Source organism: Apostichopus japonicus, chromosome 5 (assembly GCF_037975245.1).
Source record: "Apostichopus japonicus isolate 1M-3 chromosome 5, ASM3797524v1, whole genome shotgun sequence".
Classification (NCBI taxonomy): Eukaryota; Metazoa; Echinodermata; class Holothuroidea; order Aspidochirotida; family Stichopodidae; genus Apostichopus; species Apostichopus japonicus.
In genome coordinates, this window is record NC_092565.1 from 3770672 (window position 1) to 3783140 (window position 12469).

Here is a 12469-nt window from a genome sequence, read left to right on the forward strand (position 1 = left end):
ATCTACATGTGCTCGGTGAATGATATTCACATTGATTACATCTACATGTGCTTAGTGGCTGATATTCACATTGATTACACCTACATGTGCTTGGTGGCTGATATTCACATTGATTACATCTACATGTGCTCGGTGAATGATATTCACATTGATTACATCTACATGTGCTTAGTGGCTGATATTCACATTGATTACACCTACATGTGCTTGGTGGCTGATATTCACATTGATTACATCTACATGTGCTTGGTGAATGATATTCACATTGATTACATCTGCATGAGCTTAGTGGCTGATATTCACATTGATTACATCTACATGTGCTTGGTGGCTGATATTCACATTGATTACATCTACATGTGCTTGGTGGCTGATATTCACATTGATTACATCTACATATGCTTGGTGAATGATATTCACATTGATTACATCTGCATGAGCTTAGTGGCTGATATTCACATTGATTACATCTACATGTGCTTGGTGGCTGATATTCACATTGATTACATCTACATGTGCTAAGTGGCTGATATTCACATTGATTACATCTACATGTGCTTAGTGGCTGTCATTCACATTGAGTATGTCTACATTTGCTTGGTGGCTGATATTCACATTGATTACGTTTCACAGCTTGTGATTGCAGGAATCAAGTTGACTGCATGATATTTTTCCCCCCTGCAGATAATCAAATCGCACCTCTAAGGTTAGAGTGTCCATCAGATATCTGTATGGTTGGTTCAGTTGGGGGAGCCAGCTTTATCCAGGTCACATGGCCAAACCCTGTGGTAACCGGAGGCACCCCTCCTATCAATCGTCTGAGAGGTCCGACGACTGGTTCGGCATTCCTCCCACTCGGGGCAAGCACTGTCATCTTTTACCAGTACTCCGACAGCAGTAACAGCATAGTTCAGTGCAGTTTTACTATAACAGTCCAGACTGGTATAATTTACATGTTTTAATTTCTGATACAAATTATGCACAATACTCAAATCCATTTTCATTTATATTGCTAGGATTGTCATTCGTCTTAAACCTTAAACTCTGCTCTTAAATCTCTTGCGATTAAAGTTAGGACAGGTAGTCAATGGTTTGGAATCCTCTCCTAGCAAAATAACGTAATATTTAACTCTCTCAAATTTTGTCTATTATTTGCCAACTTTATTCTCCATGTATTTACTTACAGCATGTCAATCCCAGCTACAAATTGAGAATTGTCCTGCAGACATGACTAGAACAGTGAACAATGCTCTGGGCACTGTGCAGGTGGACTGGGAAGATCTGGTGGTTACCGGGAGCAACGTCGCACAAACCGATGGGCCAGGACTGAGTCAAGGGACGTACGGTCTCGGGGCCACTCGAATCAATTATACCTTTCAAGACGGAGGTGGACAAACGGCCACTTGTTCCTTTCTTATAACAGTAGAGCTAGGTTGGTATTCGTTTTTTGCATCTGTGACATGTGTTTGGTAACCATGGTTACAAGAATCCTGACTATCTGTATTTCTTGTTATTTTTTCTCATGTATCAAACCTTTAGAGGAAAATAGCTAATAAAACACACACAAAAAAGGTCATCTGTGAAACTGGGTATCGGATAAACAAAATTCTGAAAGGAAAAAAAAAGAAGATATTTGTGTTATTAACACTGTAAAACACCATGTTTTCGGTCAATTGTTGATACATTCAACGAAAGATTTATTTAATGAACGGTTTAATTATGAGAACTTCCACTTTTATTTGAAAACTGTAAACAGCAGTCTCAACAGCCCCGATGGTGGTGAACTGTCCGGTCGACATCTCACAGACCGTGACCGACCCGCTGGGCACCGCCTCTGTCGAATGGGGAGACTTGATAGTCACCGGAGATAACGTCATACAAGTTGCGGGACCAGATCAGAGTCAAGGGAATTTCCCAGTGGGGACAACCAGCGTCGATTACCTCTTTCAAGACGGACAAGGAAGATTTGTGCTCTGTTCTTTTGCTGTGACGGTGACTGTTGGTACGTTGTAGCTTGTACTGTTCTGTGGGTGCAATCTTTACTAATGGTTTACTCGTATATATCAACACTGACATTTATGTATGAGAACCTTGTATACACATTTTATGTTAGATACAAGTTTCTCATACAAAAATATGTCAAGCAATTACTAGTCTCTTGGTTTTCTGGATGACCTACTTATACCCATGGATGGAGAAGTAGTGCTTCATGATCAATTCAGAATATGTGTCATGTAGGCCCCTATGTTTCTTGTTTTCTTTACTGATTCCGTCATATTTCAGTCTTTAAATTCCTTTAATTCACAGTGGTTTCTGCAGCCCCAATGGTGGTGAACTGTCCAGGTGACATATCACGGACTGTGGTGAATCCGACGGATGTCGCCTTTGTTGATTGGGAAGATTTGATCGTGACCGGAGATAACGTCTCACCAATTTTAGGACCAGATTTGAGTCAGGGAAATTACCCCGTGGGGACACAGAATATTGTGTATTTCTTTAGGGATGGACAAGGAAGAATCGTGTCGTGTTCTTTCACTGTGACAGTGACCGTGGGTATGTTGTCACGCTTATTTGTGTGCTGTCTTTCAAGAATGTTTAACCCATATATTGTGTAAAGTTTTTTGTTGTTTTTTGTTGTTGTAATGTGTATGTGTAACCTGCTTGTAGTTACTCTAACTACAATTCACAGTTAATAAACATCATACGTGGTACATGGATCCTTCTCGTTGTGAACGAGAACATTTTTTTCTATTCTGTGAAGGTTAAAAGCCATTTGAAGTGAAACATAGCTCAATCTGATAACCCTTGTAAATGTGATACATCTTTGGTAGAACTTCATACGTGTTATGTACAAGCCCCTAGCTTGGTAAATACAAACCTCTATGGAAATTGGTGGAGGTCAAAAGCACAGGTCAGAAGCTAACCTCTTGTTAATATGATAGATAGAAAAGCTTATCTTGTTTGAACTTCATACTTGGCATGTATATAAAATCCCCATTGGTGAATGTCATCTGAGGAGTGCAGAATTTACAAATTATGAAACCTTCCAAACATGGTATCTCAAGAACGACTGTTTTTCTTTATCAGAGAATGATAAAATGTGATGTGAAGTCATCAGAGGTGAAAGGCTGCAAACTCTGTTACAGATTGTCTCAAGAAGAGAAACTTGGTTGTACCCTGATACACTTCATGATGATTACTGATAATGGTTAACAATATAAACATTGTTCAGTCTAAGAGAACCTCCCAATATCAGAATCCTATAAAAGATGCAGCAAACATCAAAATTATGATGTCAAAACCTCAATGCATAATTTTCATTTCTGGTATATACTTGGTGTTCCATGTACATGCAATAAGGATATCATTTTACAAGATGAAGGCACAGATTGACTGCAATTACTTCTGAAATATCCGATAATGTCATAATCGAATTTCTTTTTTGATTAGATCAAAAGTATATATAGACATCATAACAGCTTTCGGTATGGAACCTTGTTCAAGTTTTTGCATATATTAAACAGTAAGACTGTTTATATTTCTCCTTTTTTTTGTTTTTGGCTTTCTTGTTTTGTTCACAGCTGAGATTCCATTACCGATGGTAGAGAATTGTCCAGCAGATCGTATGGAGACTGTCAACAGTCCCTTGGGCTCTGTGACCGTCGACTGGGCGGACTTGATCGTGACCGGACAAGACGTCCGACAAGTGTTCGGCCCTACGGTCAGCAGAGATGTTTTCTCTGTCGGCAGCAGAACCATTCAATATTTCTTCCAAGATGGATTGGGGCGAACGACCTCATGTTCTTTCACCGTGACGGTGACGACCGGTTAGTCACCCACCCAGAGAAGAAATATTTCTCAATTATGCAAATTTAGCTTTATGAGACTTTTGAGTGTATGATTTTTTAGACCGACAGAAATTAAGATTTCATTTTCTTTGAGATTGTCCTAGAGAAACGGTTTAAAAAAAAAAAAATTATTGCTGGTCATGTTTCTATGACTCATTTGGTTTTAAGATATACACCTTTTTAGAATGTGTTAAATCTTTGTTATTCTGCTTTAAAGCTAAATTGATAAATGGTTAGCCTATGTCAGTTCCTCAGTGTGGAAAGCCTAAATGTTAATTTCAAATCCATTGTACTGGTATAAATTGTAACAATTCAGCCACTTCATATGAGCAATTACATTTGCATATTCCTGGATGAGTGTATAGTCTAGTGGTTACGCCGGCGTCTCCCAGTCATGAGATCCCCGGTTCGATTCCCCGCCGACAGCAATGTGTGTCGTCTGGCAAGGTTGTTGTTCAATAACAACTTCCCGACATGGACGTTAAATGGATGTGTGCCGAGAGATTGGCTTCGGTCAGCTTGCGAGTCTATAAGCCTCCATGGCTTCTTTCGCGAGTTCCTGCTTGCGGGAAGATCACATATACATACATACATACATACAAAATTAAAGACCATTTGTGGTTGACAGGTTTGTACTAAATTGTAAACATGTTAATTTGGAGCGATGAAAGTCTTACATGTTTGCCAACTGGGTCTGTGTATGTAGACTTAATAGTCCAGTCACTTTTATAGATGAAACCCCTCCAATTTTAACTTAGAGTCATTTCTAAAAAATTATTCAAGTGATATTGAAACACAGCCTGGACCGATAGCAGTCAGCTCTTTTTGAACGGTCTACAAGATATTAAAAATAGATAATTTTGTGCATTATTGAAAAGTCACCCATTAAGATGAATTATAGCAACTGACATAAAATTTCATCATGATTGAGTGATCCCTTTAATACACAATGATTAAAAACTTGCAGCAGCTTCTCCAGCCCCGATGGTGGTGAACTGTCCGGTGGACATCTCACAGACCGTGACCAACCCGCTGGGTGCTGCCTCTCTCGATTGGGAGGACTTGATGGTCACTGGAGATAACGTCATGCAGATTACAGGACCAGCTTTGAGTCAAGGAAACTATGGTGTAGGGACAACTAGCGTCGATTACCTCTTTCAAGATGGACAAGGAAGAATTGCAGTATGTTCTTTCACTGTGACGGTGACTGTGGGTATGTTTTCCTTTTCATCTGATTATCATTGAAAAAATTTTTATTGAGTACATCTTTGGTCAGTGGAAGTATTTGATATCAATGTACTTTTTTGCAAAGTTAGGAAAGAAAAATATTCATGACTTTTAATAGTAATTATACTAACTGCAATTTTTTAAGGAGAAAACTATTCATCAGCATTGAGAATCATGCTAAGAATGGTGCAATACGGCAATGGCAATATCAAACAAAGTTACTGTCTTGGAATGATTCAACAACAAATTTGAAAATATATCACAAATTTTATGAAGTTATCTGCATCATTACGCAGATCTTGCCTATGAGTGAGTCCATCCTAGATTCCCCGCTTTTTCCAGTAAAAATTAATGAGCCATTGGTAGGTTAGGTTGGGTAGGGTACCCTAGTTTTTACGGAAAAAATTGGGGTATCTTTCGTGGAGTTTCCTATACCGGCAAGTTCTGCCTAATGATGGAAACGTACATGTGTTTTTAATATTGTTGAATTTTTGTTGGTATGGTTTTATTTCCCTATGTTTTGTTTATCAGAAATGGATAGCTTAGAAGGATGTGAGAAAAAAGTCTAATAAAGTCTAAAAAATAAAGTCTAAAAAATTGTCTATGCTGAAAACTCAAACAATGAGATACTTGAGTCCTAAATACATGCAATGGTTGCTGGGGCTCTCGCTTTCCAGACATTCACCGTTGGTTCCACAGACGATGTAGTATTTCATTGATAAGATTTATTTATTTTTTTATTATGAGCTTTAATAAGTATAGTTCTCAGGCTACCTCCTATATAGTTTACCAATCATGAGTTAAAAACAATTTGAAATCTTCCTTTTACAATGGTATGACCACCCTGTGACACCATGACAAATGGTATGACCACACTGTGACACCATGACAATTGGTATGACCATCCTGTGACACCATGACAACGGTATGACCATCCTGTGACACCATGACAAATGGTATGACCACACTGTGACACCATTAGAACGGTATGACCAACCTCTGACAACTTTGAATAATTTTTATATCTGTCCTCTTCAACAGAGGATCCTGGCAGTCTGTTTACTGGTTGCCCTGGAGACATTACCACAACAGTTTTACAGGGCAGTGGAGGTAGCATTGTAACATGGACCCCACCCACTGCCAGAGACCAGAGTATCCAACTGTTGAATAATCCACGTCAACCGGGATCCTTCTTTGGAGTCGGCGTCGAAACCGTCTCTTACGTCTATTTTGAAAATCTTGTCGAGCAATGCCAGTTTACTATTTCTGTTCTGGAAGGTATGTTGTTCTGATTATGTATACCATCTGTGTTTTTTATTAATGCTTAACTCGGTTACATTTCTCACAGAGACATCAAACATGATGATAATATCTGAAAAGCTTCCCACATCGATGGAGTTGCTTCATTTTCCATCTATGTTTGGCATCTCCCATCCCACCTCCCCCCACCCTTTTTTTCCCACAAATGGGATACATTTTTGTTTGATATTTGTGCATTTTTGATATAAATTAATGTACTGCATGTTTCATATTAATGCACTTTTTTTGTATAAATGTTTAGTTTAAGTCGAGATGACTTTATTGTCATGTAACAGCATGAAATATAATGAATTTACTCTCTTAAGGTCCCTTAGGATATTTCTAGGCTCTTTCGCCTAACGTTAACTGAACCCCCCCTCCCCCAGGGCAAGGTTCACATTCTGCACCTATCCCGTAACGACATTACGTTATGATGAGTAGCTATTGTATTATTTCAGATGTCACCTCCACAGAGCTCTTAACATAATAATAATAATAATATACAGTTCTTATAAAGCGCAAAAAAACATTAAAAAAATTTTGATGCGCTGAAAAACACACCCACCTTTTTACAATGATCATTATCTCTAAACATAGGACAGGCTTGTTAACTGAGATCTGTTGACCATAAACAATACATGGGATGCTGAGGGGTAGGGGGGGCGGTGAGGTTGATATGAAGATATATTACTGTATAAACATGAAGTGCAGCATCAACACAACCAGGTCCGTGGTCAGGATCGTCTTTCGTGTTTCTGTTGGAAACGTGACGGCATCAGTTTAACGGCACAAACAACACATGTAACAGGGCATCAAATATTCAGGGTGACATTGTTGTGATATCAGCAACGGTTTGGTGTTAGTGGGATTCCTAAAAACTGCTTCTCCTAATTAGGCCGGGGATGTAAGTGGTAGGGAGTATCTGGATGACTTTCCCCACCCCCTTCCTCCATCCCTATCATACTTGCGAGGCATTGTAATGGATATATTGTTATGGAAAATACATTTGATAATCAATTAATTTTAATTTGTCGTGCTTAATTCAGCCACCCCTTGCGACATGTCGTCCTGCCTGAATGGTGGCACCTGCATCCCTGTGTCACTGGCTGAATTCATTTGTGTTTGTTCAGGGTGTTTCAGAGGAGACCGATGTGAAACTGGTAAGTCCCTACCAATGAATCAGATTCTAGTGTATAACTGCAATTGTATATACTAATGACTATCGATATGAAATCACAGAGAGGAACTGTTATGTTGCTAGCACCAGTGCCGTTTGCCCGAACATGCAGAGGTTAATATCAGAGCTGCCAACATACAGTACCTGTCTTTCAAAACTTTAGGGAGATGACCAATTTTTTCCATCACCAAATATTCAGGCGATTGTGGAAACAATCAGGAGAATGGGACAAAATCCCTCTAAAACAGCATAGCAATATAAAAAGTAAGGTAGAAACTGTTTTTTTTTGTTGTTACGTCACCTCTGCAACAACTAGACAGACCGCATTGAAGTAATTATTTATTTTGTCTTGTACATGTGAGTAATTTATTAATGCTACTGATAAGATACAAAATTAGCATATCACAGTAGAGATTTTTGTTGCAGTTGCTTTTTTGAAGAAATTAGCTTTTCATGCTAAATAACAGTTTGGAGCAACTAACTATATTTATTTGGCTTGCTATCTACAGTATCATAAAAAATAAATAAGATGTAATCAATATATAATATTAACAGCAAAGAGTAAATTTGTTTGAATTCGTCAGGCAGATTGTTACCATTTTTGTTCATATATGAAAGCTTTCTTCACAATTCTCTTCTTGCCTGCATTTCAGTGGCAGATGCTTGCAGCAACAGCCAGTGCCAAAATGGTGGTACATGTCAACTTTACATTGGGTCATGTGACCAATATTTCTGCCAGTGCCCGCCATGTTTTACAGGCACTGAATGTCAATTGAGTAAGTACTGGTTAACTTTTTATGCAGTGTTTGTCTTGATGGTGTAGGATTCTTTATTTTTTCGGGGGCAGGGGTGGGGTGGGGGTGTTGGTGTATGTATTTTTGGGGGGGAAGGGAATTGAACTTTTGCATTAGGAAAGGGGAAGGAGTCTTATGTGTCCTTGGAAACACCCTAAATGCTAGAAACACACAAATGTTGCCAGGTCATCCTCGAGGAGACATTTAATTTTAATTGGATAATTTTACTTCTCTGTTTCTGTCCAAAAGTGCATGTCATGTCGGAACCATCTTCAACCCCCCCCCCCTCCTGTCCCTCACCCCCTCACACTGCGTGTTTGGGTCTGATGATCTGTATTAAACCTTGCACCTTATAATGATTTTCATGCAGTAAATGATTCATAACATACAGCAGAAGCTACATGGTGTCGCAATACAAATCAAGTCTTTAAACACTTCAATGCATTTTTATTTTTTATTTGATATATATATATATCTATTTTCTTTATCTTTTGTGTGTCTTCATTTTATGCTCAATATTCTCTCAACAACTAAAGGCACATTCTGGTTTTAATACACCTGTAACAACTCTCTTTATTGTTTCACCATAAAGGAGCTGACGCATGTGCCTTGACTCAGTGTGCTAATGGTGCTGTATGCACACCTGTTGGTACTAGCTGTACTGAATACAGCTGTCAATGCCAGGGCTGTTTCACTGGACCTGGTTGTGACCAAGGTAAACTGGTTTTGTCTTTCATTTTATGTCTTAAAATTTGACTAACACGGAAAAGACCAGTTGTATCTTTGGTGCCGTCTTCAGGGTGACCAGCGATCGGCATATTATTAGGCCCATTACAGAGGAGCATCCCTTAGGCATTGAAGACCCACCAGACCCTCCGTCACCCATCAGAATGCAAGACAGCTAGCTTGGAATATGGACTTGTTAAAAACATATTTGTGACCCTATAAAAAGTTTTTGCAACCAATTTTGGGGTCGTGCGCCAGAGATTGCGAAATGTCCAAGTATAGACTTAATCAAATAATCATTGATATATCTAGTTTTCGAACTGTCGAAGTATAGACTTATAGTCAATGATCATTGATCTATATATCTAGTTGATGCCACAGTAATAGCTCACTCCTAATAAGAAGTATAGTGCTGGAGTATATAAAAGTTGTTTGCGTTCTGAAGGAATATAATAATATTTCAAAAATTTACTTGCTTGCTTCACCTACCGTGTAGTGACAATGAGTATAACATTTTATTTTACTTGACCTGTGGTTTTGCCTCTGTTTCAGTATTAGACGCCTGTTTGAACAATCCATGTCAGAACGGAGGGATTTGCAGGCCAGTCGATGGCTCGTGTACGTCTTATACATGTGAATGCCAAGGCTGCATCTCTGGCTTCAACTGTGAATTAGGTAAGTACTGGTCTATCACAGCGTGACAGTACCCCACTGTATGGTTAAAAGGTATATTCCAGTAGCAGCCAGTGTGGCTGTAGGAGAAGACTGATTGTGATGCTACATACACAGCCTGGCAATTTACCTAAAGAGGAAAGAACCATACCAGACTCCTACTAGAAAATGACACACCAAGATCCTGATTTAAACCAGGCTATATATGGTAGATGGATGGTTAATTATCTAATTGCCCTATCGGTTTAACCTTACTCAGAACCGGTCTATTGCTGGATGCACATTTCTTGTGCAAAATTATTTTATTTGTAGATGAACGGTTTGTACGCCATAAAAATGAGGAAAGCCATTTCCTATTTAAGTCAATGTTGTTTGATCAATTCGGTGCTGGCAAAAATACAGTCATAAAATTTCTCCAAAATTTTTTCCCCCTATCTTGCAATCAAACATATCATCAAGATGTGGTAAACATTGACAATTTTGTCACCAAAAGTTTTGATTGAGCAATATCCATCTAATTTTGAGCTGCTGTGGGAATAAAAAATAAAACAAGTTGTTCTTTTCTGGGTGATATCACTATTGACATGTCTTTGTTTTTTCTTGTTTTGATTCAAACAGCTTTCAACCCCTGTCAGAATCAGCCGTGCCGTAACGGTGGTCTTTGCATAAACGATGCCAATTCATGCACAGCTTATACATGCCAGTGTTCGCAATGCTTCACAGGTTTCCAGTGTGAGCTAGGTATTCTCATATTTCGCCACTAAGTTCTTTAATAAATTTGAAGACTTTTTATTGTTTCTGGTTTATGGACTTTATTGCTCATAAAATAGTGAAGTTTATATGATGTTTCAGTAGTGTGCCAACTTAATTGCTATTCATATTTGCACTTGCCCACTTTGCATAGATTTTGCGATGCAATCCTGGATAAGTTATTCCCTGATAATTTGAATTCAAGTGAATCAAGTGGGATATAACCAGACAGCCAATTTTAGCCTACATTATGTCAACTTTAATATGCAATTTTATCCATTTTTTCTTCTTCAATTTCTTTTGACTCTTTTCTGCAGAAATGTTGAACCCTTGTGTTAGTGGCTTGCCATGCAACAATGGAGGTACTTGCATACCTAGCCCTGTGGATGGTGGATGCCGTGCCTTCAGTTGTATCTGTGCAAACGGCTTTGGAGGACCCACCTGTCTTGAAGGTTTGTTCTACAACTCACTGTGATGACCAGATATGTAGAACTATCATCTTAATACACAAAACTTTTACCAACATATAGTATAGGATACCATCAAAATTTTACAGTTCAGCAGTGCAGGGGTTTGAGCTTCGAGAATTGCAGTAATTAAAGGCATATATAAAATGTTATTGTTACGAAAAAGGAACTTAACTACATGCTGTTTTCCACATATGCAATCTCTCAAAATTGAAATTTATCCACGTTCAAGGCCTATGGAAATTGACTTTACTTCTAGTGTGTGAAGGTTTTGGGCAAGAAAAAGTGAAAACATGAAATTATATTTCCTTTTCTTCCAGATGATATGAAACACATCAGTGTTGTATTTCTTTATTTTTAGACCATAAAATTTGCAAACTGCCATGCATGTTATTGTGGACTTGGAACCCTCCCCCTCCCTCCAGCTTCCCTCCCTCCCTGTCTCAATGGAGATCTGTCATCACTTATTTATCACTTAGTTAATACATCTGAAGGTAGGGTGTATAGCTTTAAGGAAGGGAGGAAAAAATGAAACAATTTGAGGTTTAACTTCATCATGTATCAATATGGTTTGTATTGGGAAGTAATAGACCAGAATGCCAACAAGCCAAGAATAACAGCCCTGTTGCTAAAAAGTAGCCTATCGTCTTTCCATTTATCAGTAGGGGTTTGTATTGGGAAATGATAGATAAGAATGCCAACAAACCAAGAATAACATTCCCTGCCGATATAAAGCAGCTTGTCATGTTTCTGTTTAAACATGAAAGAGAACAGAGAAAAAAGTTTTGGCTAGAACAGAATTCGAACCAGTGACCTGAGGATTACAATCCCCGAGGCCAATGAACCATATCCAGCCCTTATAGTACCAACTGAACTTTATCCAGCCCTTATAGTACAAACTGAACTATATTGAGCCCTTGTAGTACCAACTGAACTATATCCAGCCCTTATAGTACAAACTAAACTATATCCAGCCCAATTATAGTTGGAAGTAGGCAATCCCTATGCAAGTAGCCATTTCTTTTCTAGGGGGCACTGTTCATAAGCCACAGTACCCCATTGTACGCTGTTTAATAATTAGAGATCATCACACCCAGTTTCATTTGATATAACATTCCCAGAAAAGAAAACAATGTACTTCAGCTCTCTTTTTTTTCCTTTGTATGTTAAACTTCATTGTGTTTTAATAATATTGGTGTAGGTATGGGTTCACAAGTCCTCACGGCCACTGATCCCTGTGTCAGCATACCCTGTCGTAATGGAGCATCATGCATATCCCGTGGGGCAGAGAGTTACTATTGCATCTGCAGAAATGGTTACCGTGGAAATAACTGCGACGATGCAATTGGTAAGGAAAGATCAAAAGACACTTATTCATACCAATCTCTTGCGATATGCTGTACTTATAGAAATTTAGATGCAAAAGTAAAAACTTTTAGCTTATACATGAAACAGCTTCATTTGATGGTTTTTGTTATATTTTAACATTTAAACAGTCACAATTTTTTA

At 38.5% G+C, this 12469-nt stretch overlaps 1 protein-coding gene across 4 annotated transcripts in view; it reads left to right on the forward strand.

Moving 5' to 3' along the window:
• Window positions 1–12469, forward strand: part of LOC139967339 (uncharacterized) — a 62792-nt gene that overhangs the window by 42273 nt on the left and 8050 nt on the right. For 3 of the 4 annotated variants that reach the window (XM_071971025.1, XM_071971026.1, XM_071971024.1), the window contains exons 33-46: window positions 685–942; window positions 1187–1432; window positions 1757–2002; window positions 2308–2553; window positions 3582–3827; window positions 4816–5061; window positions 6117–6353; window positions 7421–7534; window positions 8205–8327; window positions 8938–9060; window positions 9624–9746; window positions 10362–10484; window positions 10811–10945; window positions 12162–12308. In XM_071971025.1, coding sequence (XP_071827126.1) covers window positions 685–942; window positions 1187–1432; window positions 1757–2002; window positions 2308–2553; window positions 3582–3827; window positions 4816–5061; window positions 6117–6353; window positions 7421–7534; window positions 8205–8327; window positions 8938–9060; window positions 9624–9746; window positions 10362–10484; window positions 10811–10945; window positions 12162–12308 — 2613 coding nt within the window. The remainder of the gene's footprint in view (window positions 1–684; window positions 943–1186; window positions 1433–1756; window positions 2003–2307; window positions 2554–3581; window positions 3828–4815; window positions 5062–6116; window positions 6354–7420; window positions 7535–8204; window positions 8328–8937; window positions 9061–9623; window positions 9747–10361; window positions 10485–10810; window positions 10946–12161; window positions 12309–12469) is intronic. The other variant, XM_071971027.1, reaches the window with a different exon arrangement.